Raw genomic sequence first — 17627 nt, 5'->3', positions numbered from 1 at the left:
TTTAGTGACTTATAGACGGGATTTGGATTGGGGAATATATTTATTGGAGACTCACATTTCGTAACTACAAATAATTGTAACATTCTAAAAATTACTGTAATTATAGCACATAAAATAAAGTCTTCAATGTCTGCTTGCTTTGTCGTTGCTTGGTAACGAATCTTATCTGGTTAACACTTCAGCATTTGAATCCCCCCCTCCAAAAAATAAATTGTTGAATGCACTGCCTTTTATGAATTCCCTAGAACCTAACAGAGATTACCGCTTCCAACGGTTCCATTACTATTATTTATGAATCCATTGTCTCGGGATCTTCTGGTAATTCGGAACAACGCTTTGATATATACAAGTGTATTAGCAGCAATATTATATTTAAGCATCCTGTTACACCCTACACAATATATGACACAAACTCCATCCTAAGTGCAACAATTTATTGTAGTTCTTTCGTCTTCCTTTCTTCTACACTACTTCATCAGGTGTATACGCTCATGTAGCTGCTACACTGAACGTAGTTTAAAATTTAAAAAAACACTAATCTTCCCAATTGTTCATTTCTCCGTTGCTAACAAGTTTCGATATATCAGAATCCTCCCCGCTGATATCTGTCAGATATGTACAAAATCTTTGTTACCTACATACGTCAATTTGATTTTCAAAAACTGGCACTTTTAAAATCTTCAATTCCAATTTAAAAAATTTTCCTTTAAAATTTTTTCAAATTTTAAAATTTAAAATTCTCAGGGGTACCCGCCGTATGTCTATAGTGCTGCAGCGGCTACTTCTTGTTTTCGGCACTGTTCAGGTATTATTCTGTGTAGGCTCCCTGTGTGCACACGTATTAAAGATAATCAGCGGGGTGGGACTAAGTCCCTTGTGCTGCGGCCATTTCTGGCCTATTGTACCAGCCCCAAATGATAGATGAGGGTGATTGTGGAGCAATTGGTGGAGTGAAGATTGGCAGGGGAAACCGAAGTGCTCGGAGAGAACCTGCCCCAGTGCCACTTTGTTCACCACAAATCCCACTTGACCAGACCCGGGATCGAACCCGGTCCGCCGCGGTGGGAAGCCAGCGACTATCCGCTTGAGCTATGGAGCGGCCCTGGACAACAATATGCAGTAGGCCTTTGTTACACCGCAGATTCGGATATACCTCGTCTCTGATCTTGTCCCCAGTACGTTTACATATATTTTATACCGCATAAATTTCTGTGAAAAATGTAGTTACGATTATGACTGTATTGCAACATTACTTGCTTTAGTGTGACTAGAGAGGATGAAGAGTGTCCCACCCAATGTTTAGCGGGGGCTCTTTCACCGGGGGGAAAGCGGCCGGCGCGTAAAATTTACAATTAACCTCCATCTAGTGCCGAGGTCAAGAATGGTTGCGCCATACCTCCGCTCTCCCATATGCCTTCATGGCATGTTGCTTAATTAATTAACACAGGGACAACTTTATCTTGTTATACTTTTGGAAAGGGCGAAGTCTGTAATCCTAGGCTATAGTTCTGATATCTCTAAACATGGGATTATTTTCTTCAAACAGCAAAATTTAATAATTACCCATTCCACCTGTTGCACCACAGTCTGAAATGTATCTTACATTTTATTATAGTTACTGCATAAATACCGTATTCATAGTAACAAAAAATAAACTCCGTGGTTTGAGTCCGCAAGCGAACTATACCGACCAAGCGGCCGCCGCTTGTCGGCGAAGTTAGTACCAACTTTAGCGGATAGAGGAGTCGCGTGATTAGCGCAACGAATCCCCACGGTCGTTAATCTCGGGTTTATAGACCGATATTCACAGTAACATGGGCCTAAAATCAGATAAATGTAAATTTGATTTATAACGCGGGCACTGAAGCTGCCCCCCGGCGCCCGTTTTATGTCTTCACGGCTGTCGAACAAGCTGCCTCAGGCAGCAATGATTCTGACTTATTTCTATGAGGCGCCGCGTTCAAATTTCGTCTCGTGGACGCAAATAAAACTTTGCGTGGTTTTCATTGTCTTGAACCTCCAGGAAAATCCTGAGATAATACCTGAAATTAGGCAACGACCGTCTCCTTCCACATCCTTTCCAATTTACTGGTTCCTGTTTTTAATCATCCGAGGCAATTTAGCGTGAGTTCCTGACGGCGTCCTTAAATACCTGCTAACAACTAAGCAGTTGTTGTAGACTTTGCAGAGTTCATGCTCTTGTTATGCAGGGTGTTGGTGGAGGGAGCAGGGTCAGTAAGTCAGCGGATGCTGAAATGGGGCGCATGTGCCGGCAGTGGTGCCAAGCGGCACAACCCTCGTGCCGTACGCTGTCACACTCGTCGGGTGGAACTGCTACAGCCAGGACACTCACTCACAGCACGACGCCTTGCGCACCTTCCGTCTTTCTAACCGTAGTACATCATGTTTTGGATCTTAAGAAGAACACGGCTGACCAGTGCTGCAGCTTTCTTTAACGCAATTAACAACAATAATCAGAGCAGCAACAATGCCACAGGTCAGTCTGCCATTCTGTATTTCTGTGTAACAGCGATCCTCTATCTTACGCATCTCACATCTGTCATTTGCAAAAAAGATTGTGGTTTCAATATAGCAAAAACCCAAGCTTCTCTCTTTTCATGAAGTGTATTTTTGCAATTGTGTACATTTTAATATCATACCAATCAATATCGATAGTTCCTAAGAACTATAAAGATTTTTAATATTTTGCTTTGTTTTTATAATTGTATAAAATCGACGTAGTTCTGACCGAACACAGTGGCCGTTCACTCTAAGGCACTAAATGTTTTCGTCGGTTCGAGCACACGGATCGAGGCATGGGTATATGTCTGCGTTGCTTTCAGTGTTTGTGTAGCCCTGTGTAGGCATCAGCCTTGGACGGGCTTATCCCTCATCCAAACTTACAAACCCTTTGTAAGATTCATAGTTTTCAGACCAATTTTGAAATGCGAGTAGGACAGAGGGTCTAATTCATCAAGGGAAGAAGAAGAAGATACTCGGAGTTAGCACAAGTACGATTATAGTGCAGCATTAATGAGAAGTTTGTGCTTAGAACACCGTGAAGTTTTGGTGTAACTGATTTATTACGCTGGAAACTGACGTCCCTCCGAGTCTACGAGTTGAGAATCACTGTTCCTGAATGTTGTTTATAGTTAATGTTACATCTTAAATGTATCAAATTATAAGTTATACTGACTACATGGCGTTCCAACAGAACAGGACAACTGTAAGGATGTGATTAAAATCTAGCGGTCACTGAAACCACGTTCTTAGGTGGCTTTAGTCAGCGTTAGATGGATTTCAGTCTTGCATATAATAGAATTTCACTTTAGTTCTCTTTTTGTTTCGTTCATAATTTTTATTGACATTTATCTGTTACTTCTCGCTGATACTTGACGTTTACAGAATACGTTTATATACTCTACTCAGCACGTTGGCCCCGTGTACTTGCCGTTCAAAATTTCGTACGTGTATGTTTTTTTTTCCTTGGCACTACTGCCCCAGTGGGCCTAGGCCTACCTCCATGAACTCCGTTCACTTCGGTTTTTCTCGATCTTACACATTCGGTAGGACTCCTTGGGCGGGTGATCAGCTCGTCGCAAGGCCTCTACCTGTAGACAAACACAGAAAAACGCACACAAACATCCATGCCCTGAGTGGGATTCGAACCCTCGATCCCGGCTTCCGAGCGAGCGAAGACAGTGCATGCCTTAGACCGTTCGGCTACCGTGACCGGCACGTGTATGATTACATAACTAAATTATGTAGGAGGCGGGCAGATAGCGGCAGTCAAGCCTACGACCGTTCAAGTGTCGAACTGCCGTTTCGGAGTGTTAAATAAATTGATGCATAGGCTGCTGCACTATCCTGCATTGACAGAGGTCCCTGTATACGCGTATATTAGAATTTAATGTCAATTTATATTATCTGAACAGTATATAATATGTACATATCCAATATTTTAATGTAACACCAGGTGGAATGAGGTCTAGTAAGGGGACACCAATTAAGAAAAAGTCAAAACCCTCTTTTTTATCAATAAGGAGAAACAACGAATGAAAAAGAAAACAAAAAACCTTGACATTAAACAAATATGTGGCCATGGGTCTCAGCGGGGCCCGATGCGAAGAGTGACCGTGCCTGCTGATTGCCGGCAGTAAGCTTCTGCTCTGCTCTACTCTGCTCTGCTCCAGTTTACAGTGATAGAGGCTGGCTACTTTTTATCTGCTGAACTGAGTAGGACACTTTCCTCACTTACACTTGATGACAAATACAGTTACCGAAACGTCATGTTTGAGACCTCCAGGACGATGGACAATATGGGAAATAGTTATCATCTTTGAAGAAAGCAGTCTTCTGGGATGTGGCACCGTGTAGATGTGGTGTTAACCGACATTTCGGAGGAACATATCGCCTCCATCTTCAGGGTAGAAGGAAAAATAAGAAAATCCGCAAGCGAAGAGATAGTGAGAACCGGTACAAGCAGACTGGTCTTTCTTCATAGTCACCGCCGTGAAAACCTCAAATCTTATATAGTTATGGTCTTTGTTTATGTAGGCAATTCGTGTTACTTCTTGCATCAAATATTCTGTAACATTATGCACATAGCTTTCACTGAACAGAGAAATTCTTAATGATAAAATATATTAGACCGGTTCCAAGTTATTTTAAATTCCATTCTTTTTGCCTAAAATCTTGAGGGGACCCCACAGAGGCCGTCGAAATATGCGACAGCGTGGATTGAATATGAGATACAGAAGAGAAAGGCAACAGGATGTGATAGAGTGTAGGCATCTGGAATTACTGAACGCAATGTTCACTCGATCAGGTGGTCGGTTTTGAGGGAATGAAGGGCTTGGCTTCCATATTTATGGTGCTTTGTAATAATGATTCAGTGAACACAAACTGCTGTGGTGATGAATGTATGGCGTTAACTGTACAATCCCACTGGCAAAAGTCGCTCACTCCTTATTCTCAGATATCAAATTCATATTCATGGACTTATTCTTTGATGTGTTGGAAAAGGTAGTCACCTTATCTGACCAAATTTAGCATTATTATTATTATTAAAGAATTTTCATTACGCCTGATATCTTGTTTTAACTTTTCGAATAATTAATATCTTTATATTTGTTCACATTGATTTATACTTTTATATAACTTGTGTTTGACGTATTTATGAATTAGATGTTCTGATGAACTTGGAAGCTGGTACTCGTCACTTTGTTTCAGATCTGTACAACGCATGTCATTATGTTACAAGTTTTACCATTTGTGTCTCCATTTTATACTGGTCTGCTAATGTATTTTTTTGTCGTTTATGGTAGAAACTAGAGATTTTATTCCGTCTTTTCTCCGAATAACAACTTCAAAGCGACGTAATGAGCCTTTAGTGAGGATTCTGTGCTCTAAATGGGGCTGTCAGATCCAATTTGGAAAAAGATGTTAAAGTCAAAATTTATTGTGCAGTAGCGGAATCGTCACAACTTCTGACATCCAACTTCGACTTAGGAAGAAAATTGGCTGTTTGGCACGCGTACGAATAACATCCAGGTTTCAGGAAATGGCATATAGGTAACGGTTGCTACCATCTGGCTCCATGGTATATTTACACACTTTATTTGTAGTTTGTGTCATACATTAACCGCCACTGCGGTCTAGTGGTCAGAGCTCCTGGCTACAGATCCAGAGGTACCGATTTTCAATCCCGGCTCTACCAGATTTTCTGATAAGTATGGGTCTGGAACTGGGTCGACTCATCCTCGTGAGGATAATTGAGGAACTGTTTCAAGGAAACAGCGGCTCCGGTCAGGAAAACCGAAATTTACGGCCGTGGGGATTCGTTGCGCTAATCACGCGACTCCTCTTATCTGCTAAAGTTGGCACTAACATCGCCGACAAGCGGCGGTCGCTCGGTCGGTATAGTTGGCTTGAGGACTTAAGTTACAGGGTTTGTTTGGTTGTTTGTTTGTGTCACGCATTATTTAAATCATTGTCATATATTAATTTGTTCACTCTGACACGTTATTTTAAACCTGTTACACTGGTCACTTACTGGTTTTGTTTCTAACCTTGAACTAGTACAGTGCTGTGGTAAACTGTTGGATATAAGCAGTAGGAAGTGTTGGGAGGGCAAAGAAAATCAGGTAATGAGGATCTTCATAATTTATACTCTTCGCAAATATTATATGGGTGATGAAATTAAGGAGGATGAGATAGGCGGGGAATATAGAAGAATGTATAGAAGATTTTGGTATGAAAACCTGAAGGAAAGAAAGTACTTGGAATATACGTGTATAGATGGGAGGTTAGATCAACTCGTTGCCACGCAACAGCTCTGTAAAGTCCAAGAGAAGGAACAATAGAAGGGAAACTGTTTTCTATGCGTTCCGCGCTGAGCAAAAGCACGAACATATAGGAAGTCTGTTGCCAGCAACGCAGCTGTAAGCATGCATCCACAACAATGGCAGACGGTGTTTTCCGTGGAGGCGCGCGGTAACCTAGTCGGTTCGGGCACTGGTACAAGCCGGAAGGTCGCGGGTCGAGTCCCGATTAGGTGTTTTTTTTTTAATTAACCTAATCCTTCCAGCCGGACTATGGCCTTGTGTTCGACTGACCCTCTAAAATTAAATTCGCTTAGTGGAGGGAGGAGTCCAACTGGTTCCACTCGGCACGGCGGCCACTGATTGGCCTATTGTATCCTGCCCCGGGTGATTATAATGATGGAGAATTTGGTGGAATGAAGATTGGCAGGGAAACCGAAGTACTCGGAAAAAACCCTCCACAGCACCACTTTGTCCACCACAAATCCCACTTGACCATAACCGGGATTGAACCCGGGCCGCTGCAGTGGGAAGCCAGCGACTAACCGCTTGAGCTATGGCGCGGCTGACTCAGCCTCTAACAGAAATGAGTACCAAGAATCTTCCTGGGGCTAAAGGGCGGCCAGTGTGTAAGGCTCACAACCTCACCGCCATCTGTGAACCGACTGTCTAGAAAATTTGAGAGCCTCGACGTCTCACAAACCTTTGAGCCTGCATGGTCTTTTACATGGATAGCTTTACAAGGAATTTATTGAGAGAATACACAATAAGCTCTTCCAGAATGTGGGCGTTATGCGTATGTTTAATTGAAACTCTTGGAACACAACCGTTACTGTGTGTGCTACCTGCTCTAACATAAATCACTCTGCGCTTTGCCTGCAGTGTGTATCTGGGTTTTGTATGATTCTCAGAATAAACAGCACTGCCTCTCACAATAGGGGGACCCAATGCTTTCAGCGAGGTACGAAATGAATTTTTGAAAGTTATTCAGATGAATTTCGTCTTTCAAAGGCTTTGTATTGCTATGTTTAATGTACAGAAGATGTATAAATGAATGGGGATGAATAGTGAAATGGAAGTGATGTGGAAGGAGACCTGTCGCTATCTGATAATATGTACACTTATCACTTTTCACCATTTTCTTGGAGAATCCGAGAGAACAATGAAAACAAGAAGCCGTCATCACCGATCTCGCGGTTCAAAATGATAGGAGCATCCGGAATTAACAGAGATCTATTTAGACCACGATGTTCTGCATTCTCTTTCAGCCCTTAAAGATCTGTTATTCTGCGAAACTTTCCATTGGCTGTCACTCGAAGAAGCAGGCAAAAGTACCCATCGATCTGTGGAAGCATCAGTTGAGTACCGGCGGCAGTCGTTGAGTAATCACTTCGTTTTGAAGCTGGAGGCGGTAAGGATCGTAAGGACCTCCGAAAACCGGAAATACAGCATACGATGACGTCAACCGGAATCAGGAACAGTTCATTTTCCTTAACACGGGATTTCTTATCAAGCTCAGTGGAAGAAGATCCGAAATAGTCATTTAGTTGTCTTCATAGTGGCAGTGAGGATTAGGCCCCATATTTTTCTTCGATCGCTCGAGCACTGGGAGACTGTGATTTCGAATTCAACTCGAGGCATATAACCTACATATGTCTGCATTTTTTCTCTGTGTGCGATGGTCGTTATCCAGAATTGGGACTTTGTCTTTGGTTATTTTTTATTGTTAGTGGGATGGGACTAAGTCCCTTGTACTGCGAACACTTCTGGCCTATTGTACCAGCCCCAGATGATAGGTGAGGGTGATTGTGGAGCAATTGGTGGAATGAAGATTGGCAGGGCAAACCGAAGTATTGGGAGAAAACCTGTCCCAGCGCCACTTTGTCGACCACAAATCGCACTTGACCAGACTCCGGGATCGAACCCGGACCGCCGCGGTGGGAAGACAGCACTAACCGCTTGAGGTATGGCGCTTGTCTTTGGTTAAGTATAAGCCATAAGCGTTGAACTAGTAGCTACAGATACATATGTTCTAGCTGAGAAAACATTATGCTTAGTCACGATCTGTTTCTCAAGTGCGTCTGTGTAATACTTCCCGTTCCAGATCAGCCGCAAATGATCTACGCCCGGTTGAATCAGAGTACCTCTTATAAGTAACGAACAATAGAGGCCCTGGGATGGGCTGATCCCCAGCTCAAGGAATTTTACCATGTGTATTTTTTTTTGTAATTCTGTATTCGTACAGGCCAGAGTACCTAATCGGATGTAGGAAGGGCTTTCCTCGGAGATAACCGCATTTCAGGGGGTAATGTTCCAGCCCAGGAAAGCACTAGGTCTATCTGGCTGCAGGAGTCAATACAGGCGAACATCTACTTAAGAACTTGCAAGAAACGAACAGTTCGTATTTACCAGCATTGCAGGGACTAATATACTGCGACTCCTAACTCATATAACGAACAAAAGACCCCGCGCTTACGAACATTGTAACAAATTTAACGATGTCAAATAGTGCTTAACTAATTAAGCACTACGCTATGAAGACGTATGGGGTAGTGGATATGTAGACCTACGTTTTCTTGACCTCGAAACTAGTTGGAGGTTAGTGGTCAGCTTCACGTGTCTACCGCTTTACATCTGGGGAAAACCCCCGGTACATATTGGATATTAGGCTGGGTTGGCCTCACAGCCGGTATGGACTGCGTGGAGAAAAGAAAATTCATGACCCTACCGGGACTCGAACTCCGACCTCTCAGTCGTCCAGCCCGTAGTCAGCTGCTATACCGACTGAGCTATCCCGGCGCCTAATTTAATGATGTCCCATATGAAAAAATATAAATTTAAGTTATGAATATTCAACTTACACATTTCTAAGAGCGCATTATGTTCTTAAGTTTGGGTTCTTTGTACATGGTTAAGTCCCCAAACCGGTGTTACGGGAAATAGCAGCATCGGTATATCCCACTTTAGGATAGACTGCAACCACTTTGGACTAAGTCCTCAGTGGTCACGAAAAAATACAGCAGCAGTGTGAGCGAAAGAGACAGTCCTCTGCATGGGCCAATAATACACTGGGGAATTGGGTCGTACAACTCGAATATGGCAGCCTTTATCGGCGATCTTATCCTACAAGACGCTGGTATCGTGATCTTGGGAAATTACGATACTCAAAGATTAAAGGAATGTACCCAATTCCATTAGTCCCGGAACGGTGATAGCTCAATCTTTGAATCGGCAGGAGGAGAAGATTAAATCCATTAAGTTAGAGCTTTTATTTAAGAAGAAGAAACCTATCATCAGACTGGTAAATCACGGCCTTCATAGTGTCACAATATCTGTCCTCGTTTGGGAAGCAAGGTGGAGCATACGAAGCTAATAATCGATATTTGCATATTCAATTCGTTACTGAAAACAGTGCGCCATCACATTTCGCGGCACAATGCTCGCGTAAGTCAGCAGAATCCAGGCCCTACTTTTTTTATTGCTAGTGGGGTGGGANAGGGTTTTTTTTGCTAGTTGGGTGGGAATAAGTTCCTTGTACTGCGGCCACTTCTGGCTTAGTGTACCAGCTCCAGATGATAGGTGAGGGTGTTTGTGGAGCAATTAGTGGAATGAAGATTGGCAGGGGAAACCGAACTACTAGGAGAAAACCTGCCCCAGTGCCACTATGTCCACCACAAATCCCACTTGACCAGACCCTGGATCGAACCCGGGCCGCCGCGGTGGGAAGCCAGCGACTAACCGCTTGAGCTATGGCTCGGCCGCAGGCCCTACTTACTCGACATCTACGAAGTGTAATAATGTTGAACGCAATTCTCACCAGTAGTTACAGTAACATACCAGTTGCTTTTGTGATTACGTAAATGACTTCATACTACTTTAACGACGCCATATCAGATGCATACGTTATGTAGTGTCAGGTGGAGGATTGTTATGAACAGTAAATTAAAGGGCATCTGAAAGGAATCCATTGACGATCATCCTAGCATTTAGGAAAACAGCGAAACTCTCGATCATGATTGCTAGCACTCTTGCCAAGACTACTGAACACTGACTGACTTCTAAATCGCGATTCTTGGTTGTTTCCGAGTTAATGTGTTGATATGCGTGGGTGCGTGTAGATGCATGTGGTTTGCGTAACTATATTTAAATTCTGAAGATTCATTTGTTGTCTACAGCAAATTTATATATCAGATATGTATGTTTAGTTTTCAGTAGTCGCGATACCTCAGTCGGTATAGCGACAGACTGCAGAGCCGGGTCTCGATTCCCGGCAGGAGCAATATTTTATTTGTTCCACGGCTTCCAGACCGGCTCTGAGCCCCACCCAGCCTCATATCAGAAGGATGCGGGAGACGATTTCTCAAGGGATAAAGCGGCCTGGGCGTGAATTTGGCCATTAACCTCCATCCATTCCCCCATATGTCTTCATGGCATAGTGTTCAATTAATTAAGTACAGCGACAACTTTACCTCTGCCTTTTACGGTTCAGTTAATTTTAACTTAATGTAACTATGCTGGATTCTGAGTTACCATACTGTGACTATGAAGAGAGAGGGTCATCTTATTCTTGCCTGTTACTTGGTTTACATACGTTTCTCCGAAACGTCGGTGGAATTGCTGCTAACCACACGATGTTACAACCCAGAACTCTTCTTAACTTCTTAATGTAACTAATTTGTTGGCCTGGGTTCCTTGAGAAGCTGATATTCGCTCACTTAGCCCGAAGTTCTCAGCCTTTTACAGAACTGAGATATTCTCTAGAGTGGTCGCAAAACCTCGCCACTTCTCCCTACTCTGAGCAAGATGAATCCACTCAGAACTCTCAAACGTTAGATCTTTAAGCACAATTTCGTATCTTTCCATTTTTGCTTAGGTTTGAAATGTCATCTTCAGTTTTAAGTAGCCGACCAACATTTATTTGATGAATTTTTAGTCTCTGCCATGGGTGCTACATGCATCGCCCACCTCATCTTTCTTGATTTAGTCACCCTAATAATAAGGTGATAATAAATGGTTGGTGGTATAATTAGGAATTTTGTCATAGATTGATCATAAGCGATTGGAAACTTGGAAAATACATATTGCTCTGCAGAATTTGATGATCTCACAGTGCTGGTTATGAAGACATATCCTCTGGGATATAACACCGTGTAGGTCGATAAAGTCAGTTGACATTTCGAAGGAACATTCCGCCTCCATCTTCAAGGCTTCATATTTGTTTCTTGCTTGGTGACATATTTACCCATGAAACATTGGCTGACGTTCAGCAGTCTACACTTAAATATATCCCAAAAGATGGAACTCTTCAAATATTGATTGGTACACAAGTTTCAAGTGGAGAAAATGCTACAAAGATGACCAAATAAACGTTAAGAGGACATTCTGCAGATCGTTATTTCAACGGGAGGCTGCATACAAGATGCCGTGTGCTATTTTAGTCGCCTCAGGAATGGAGCTCATGAAAGTCACTGTGTTTTATCACTTATAAAATTTCTGAATGAATACGAGTTTGTGTTGGAGTGGCTTAATCTCCCACTTCAGGCAGCCTTATGCAGTGAATCCTACGAGACCCGGCAAACATGTTTCCATCCATGAAATATGTTTAAATATTCATATCGCCTTTGAGATTATAATTGAGTACCAGAGTGCCTGATGACGCAAATCCAATTTGAAGCATAAATATTCACGAGCACACAACTTGCTACCCTTTCTGTACCTTGTTCTTGTGCAGAGTGCTGCAAGCTGCAAGGTGCCACACACATATATATATATAATTTTGCCTTCGACGAACAATATATGATATTTAGGCTTATAGAATATCCCAAAATCGATTAAAAGTTAAATGATCGTCTTATTTTATCTCATTTTCCCTTATAAAGGAACAAAGTATTCGACATTATTTTCGTCATGAACACTAAATATGACAGAACACACTTGATCAACGGGCAATTTTTTATATTTTTATTCGGGATGTGCCCGGTTCGAATTTAAGCAGGGACACCGATTATCCTGATCGAGTTTCTTCGTGTTTTCTTCAGTCTCTCCTCTCAAATTGCGGCATAGTAGCGTAATTTAAACAACGTTACTTCTTTCTGGATTCCTTCTGATTCATTGTTCACTCTGATCCTATCATTGAGTTAGTGGCAGCATCGTTAAACAAACTGCAAAACAAAATATGCTGCCTATTGTGGCTTGCCACCAAAAAGGACAGAAGACAAGACGTCCATTGACAGGCAACGGCTGCGATAAGAATGTATACTTCAGTGAAAACGCAATATCAGCAGACCGTTGCATAGGAATCGCCCAAACAACAAAGGATTTCCCCGGAAATGAAAGGATATCCATGGAAACGAATACTACCAGAGATAAAACGGAACCCTTGAACACGATGTTCACTAGTCAGTCCGAGGGCACGTTATACAAGTCCAGCTTCGACGAGACCAGTCAGTTGGCATGATTTATTATTTATTGTTATGTCTGTCGTTGTGGGTTTTTCTGTATATTTCCATTTCTATTTGTCCGTGTCCATTAAATATATTTAAGTCCAGGTAAGCTAAATTTTTTAAACACTTTAAACGTGTTAATACCAGGAAGGCTGCTGTGATTGTGAAAAGTTGACTATTGTGTACATTGTGTATTCCAGGCATTATGTGTGTATGTAATTTAGCAATCAGAACACCTATTGTGATGGTGGTTTCCGAATAAGTATTGATGTTCCCTCTGAAGATGATCCGTAAGTGTGTGTGTGTGTGTGTGCCTCTTTCTTTCTCTCTCTCTCTCTCTCTCTCAAGTGTCAATTCTGAGACAGTAAAGTATGGTCGGGAGACCCAAGGGACTCGGACCCGAGAAAAACTGCGCTGGCAAGGGCCAGCAGCATATACAAAAGACAGGCCCGTCCTCTCGTCAGAGAAAGCGCCCCACAGAAACAAGACCGTAACTGTCAAACGATAATAATTAATATCCGGTCATGAGCCCCAAATGGGGCTCGGCACCAAGACTTACTGACTGACTGACCGTCAGTCGCAGTGTAACGCTGACTCTGACTCTGTCTCTGACCAGTCAATTTCTAGTGTAGCTCCGACTAGAGCAGAAGCCAGCTTGCAACCGAAAAAAGGCAGAAGACTTTACCAAGATCGGCGGTGCAAGTAATTGTGATAGTGAAATTGTGAATAATTGTACCTGCGAGTGTAAAAGTGATTGTCCAATAAACATCTTAGCAAAATCCGAGACTCTCGTGAATTTACTTGTCGCGTTACATAAGCAACACGCGACAGTATGTTTCCCTTTGAAGTACTAAACCAGCTGATCGATTTTTCACGAAATTTTGCCTGAACTTTACGTGGATGGAGGCTACGCACTCCAAACCTCTTGCCTTATAATTTCCTATAGCAAACGCACCATGGCGGGCGCAAGGCTGTCTGTTATTTGGGACAGTTTTACTTGTTTCACAAGTTATTTCATAATAATGTATGACGTGTGAAATTTATTTAGGAAACAGTCGTCGCTTTGTTGAAGAACATCCTAGAAACACAACGGAAAATCTTAGGATATCCGGCTACTGGACGAGATCTAAATGAGTGTCTCCCGAACGCAAACAGACACACTGCACCTTGCTCGGTCTACGACATTTCATTGTGTGTCAGCATTTAACTGTAAGCATTCATTATGTTATCAGACATCTGTCAGCTCTTCTTTCGATAAAGGTCTGGTGTGACTTTCCTGTTGCGCTGTTGGTACAGGTTTGAACATGTTTGAACCAGGTCACGTTACGATGTGTTTAGCTTACGATTTCCGTTATTGATAAGGGTTGCTACTACCCTCTCAGACTGAAGTTGGCAGATATAGAGATGATATAAATGGACAGAGGTATTGTTTTATTATCTGCCTCTTCATCTTCGTCTACTGCTTCTTTTCTCCTCCAACATTTTTCTTATTCTTCCTTTCATTTTTCCCTCCCGTTTCTATTTTTCACCTGATCTCTTCCACTTCAGCTTCCTCTTCTTAGTTTCCTTTGCTTCATTCTATTCCTCGTCGGTCTCCGCCTTTTATTTTCCTTGTCCTCCCGAGTCAACAATACCCGGACCATTGCTAGGCAACAACCCGCTCTGTCACTTAAACCTTAGAGGAATACTTAAAAGCAGTGTTTTCTGTGCGGTCCGTAGCGAGGTTATATAACCAGGACACCAGCCAAGTCGACAGTCAGGCCGGTGTTGTGGCGGGTTCGAATATTTCCAACGTAGCCCTGCTAGCCGTAGGAAGTGATGGAAAGGGCCCCCAGTGCTCGGGGGTATAGCTGGGCCACCATAAATACTTGGACCTGGCCCTCCAGCTTGGGGGAGTCTCAAGTTTGAGACAGTAAAATATGGTCATGATTCCCGCGGGACTCGGACCCGAGAATGATCGCGCTGGCGAGGTCCAGCAGCAATTTTAAATAATAGACTGATCCTATAGTCAGAGAGGATGTTACATAAGGACTATGACCGCATGGGTTCAGTTAATTAATGGCTGATCGTGGGTCTCAAGGGGCTTGGCGCAAAGTCGAACTGATTAAGGGTAAACCGCCAGTCAGTCGACAGTCAGTAGTTAGCCATGAGTTGTGAGTCGGAGGCACGGGTCGGCTGTTAGAGTCTTGAATTGAATTGTTAAATGTTGTTACCAAGCAACGACTAGTGAAGACATAGAAGACTTAGTGTTCGCAGTGGTGATTTGCAGATTGCGAATATTAGTGGGAGTGTTATAGTTGTTTATAATTTTGAGTTACATGTTATCGGTAAATCCAATTATTCATCCGAACCCCATGTTCACTAATACGTGACAATATCGTAGTAATCAGACAATTTTCTCTGGATATGAATGTTCTATGGTGTAACCAGAACTCTTTTATAGAATATTATAGGTATTTAATTTCGCGTAAACCGCATTTCATTTATGCCTGAGTTTAATGAAATAAAACCAATTTTAATTCGTTTTATCTGAATTTAACCATTTCAGTGGCTACCCACAATGCAATAGAGTGGTCAGTTGGCCTGTTGCGGCTGCTGGAACGAAGTTGTGATTTATCGGATAGAAAATTTTGAACGTACACCACGTCCATTTGTCCTCGGCTGGTTATGAGCTGACTGTCCTTCTGCAACCAGATTGTGACTGGCTTTACTCGAATCCTTTATGAAATTAGGAAATTTTCACTCCTGCTTCTCTTCACAAAAACTGAGTTTAATAATATTTTCGCTGAAGTTAAAGGTGAAAATTTTCCATGTACTTAATTAAGTGTTACTCTAAGAAAAAGTATAAGGCGGTTAAAGTATAGCTCCTCTGTTCGTAATCTCGGCACTGTTTGGAGGTGAGTGGTCAGCTTTATGCCCTCGCCGTATTATCCCCTCGAGAAAGAATTCCGGGTATCCACTGGAGAAGAGACTGCATGCGCCCAGAACAATGTGGTAGGGGACCCACTGCCTTCTGATTATGTTTATTGCTCCGTCAAGTTTATTTATTCTTCGCTTAATCCGGTATCTCTGGTTTTATGGTTCGTTATAATAGCTTTATTCTTATGATATTCATTATTGGATTACCTTTTATTTAAGTATCTGAGAGATTGATCTGTTATTAGTACACTATTTGAGATAAATACTGTTTTTTTAATTTATTAATGTTTCTTAGAGTCGGGATAGCATAGTCGGTATAGCGATTGAGCTGTCGGAGTTCCAGACCCTGTAGGGTCAAGAATTTTATTTCCTCCACGTCGTGCAGACCAGCTCTGGGGTCCTGTCGAATGGGTACAGGGGTTTTTCCCGGGGGTAAAGCGGCCGAGGCGTGAAGCTTACCACTCATTTTCAACTAGTGCCGATGTCAAGAAAATGTGGGTCTATATATCCACTCCCCCATACGCCTTCGTGGCATAATGCTTAATTATTTAGGCACAGATAAAATCTTTACTTTTTTTACTTAATATTTCTTAGACCTTGTGGAGAAAAGAAGAAACTATTGCCCCTACTTTGAATCAAGTCCCGATTCATCCATCGTCGAGTCCGTCATGTAGTCTCAAAAGCATCTCCATTACGACCGAAGAAGGGAGAATAGCCTCAACATCAATTTTAGTGACTTATAGTAAATTTAAGAGTGATACAGGATCGTTTGAATCGGAGGAGTTTGTTGTAAATGTTACTGCTACGACATTGGAGATTTCTTGTTTGGTCTTTTTATTCGCGCTACGAATATATTTTAGCGTTCTTAGTCACATTTGAATAACATTTTTTTTTTAAGAATGTAATAATTATGAACTGCATTTATATCAATGACCAGTCTGCATGCACAAAGTTTTGTGTTATTAGTCTACACGACTAAGAAGATTAAAATAACTTCCTGGTACATCTTTATTTCATTGCTTTTGAGAACCAAAATATGAAGAAATGACGTTAGACCAAGCACCACGTTACTTAGACCTGTATGTGTGATAGGCACCACTGTTCAAACAGTGCTTGGCATGAAAGAGACTGATCCTATAATTCAAAGCAACATAATGTTAATTATATTTTTAAGTTGGTTATATTGCCACGCTCTCAGTATAGCTACTATGCAGTGTCGATAATAGGATCATTAATTATTATAGGTCAGTTTTTGGAAATAAAAATTGGCAGGGGAAACGGAAGTATGCTGTGAAACGCCCCCCTTCACTTCGTGTACTAAAATGCTCACAGGAGCTGACCTGGAATCGAGCCTGGGCGTCCGCTGTGGAAAGCTGCTCGTAATTACCGGAGCGATGCGCGGCGCTGAGTGCATAATAATATAGGTAGAGTTTCTGTGTTTAATTAATTAAGCACTACCGCGTAAAGACGTATGGTGGAGTGGAGATGTAGCTCAATTCTTGACCTCGACACTAGATACAATTGAGTGTAAATACATAATACACATAATAAAATACGTTTGACATTCTGGACGCCGGGAAGTAATGATTGTCATTGTCTTTTACAACATGATACGTTCCTCGTTTACCCCGGCCTTACAAATTCAATCACGACTGATACTTTTCGAGATATTCCTAAGAAATTGCCAGAATAATGTATTAGGTTAGTTCCTACCGCAATATTTGCAACTCACAATTAATATTTTTTATTCCGCGATGTTCGGATGGAACCCTTTGGTAGATTCTGGCCCGATGAAAACACTAAGGCGGCAGTGATGCAGTGATGCCAGCTTGGGGGGGGGGTCCATCTTCGCGTCAGTGCAATACCGGTCTCATTGCCCCTGGTGACTCTTTTAATGGGGTTCACCCACTCGCACAGGGCTTATATTTGCAACCAATTAACG

At 42.2% G+C, this 17627-nt stretch overlaps 1 protein-coding gene across 4 annotated transcripts in view; it reads left to right on the top strand.

Moving 5' to 3' along the window:
- LOC111872917 overlaps positions 1 to 17627 on the top strand; it is a 388527-nt gene that overhangs the window by 7616 nt on the left and 363284 nt on the right. For all 4 annotated transcript variants that reach the window (XM_023867228.2, XM_023867212.2, XM_023867219.2 and 1 more), the window contains exon 2: positions 2211 to 2497. In XM_023867228.2, the coding sequence (XP_023722996.1) occupies positions 2404 to 2497 (94 nt within the window). In that variant the 5' untranslated portion in view covers positions 2211 to 2403. The remainder of the gene's footprint in view (positions 1 to 2210; positions 2498 to 17627) is intronic.

This window comes from Cryptotermes secundus, unplaced genomic scaffold (genome assembly GCF_002891405.2).
Source record: "Cryptotermes secundus unplaced genomic scaffold, Csec_1.0 scaffold1079, whole genome shotgun sequence".
NCBI classification, from domain to species: domain Eukaryota; kingdom Metazoa; phylum Arthropoda; class Insecta; order Blattodea; family Kalotermitidae; genus Cryptotermes; species Cryptotermes secundus.
Note: the sequence above shows the minus strand (reverse complement) of the source record. Positions and strands in the feature narration are given on the sequence as shown.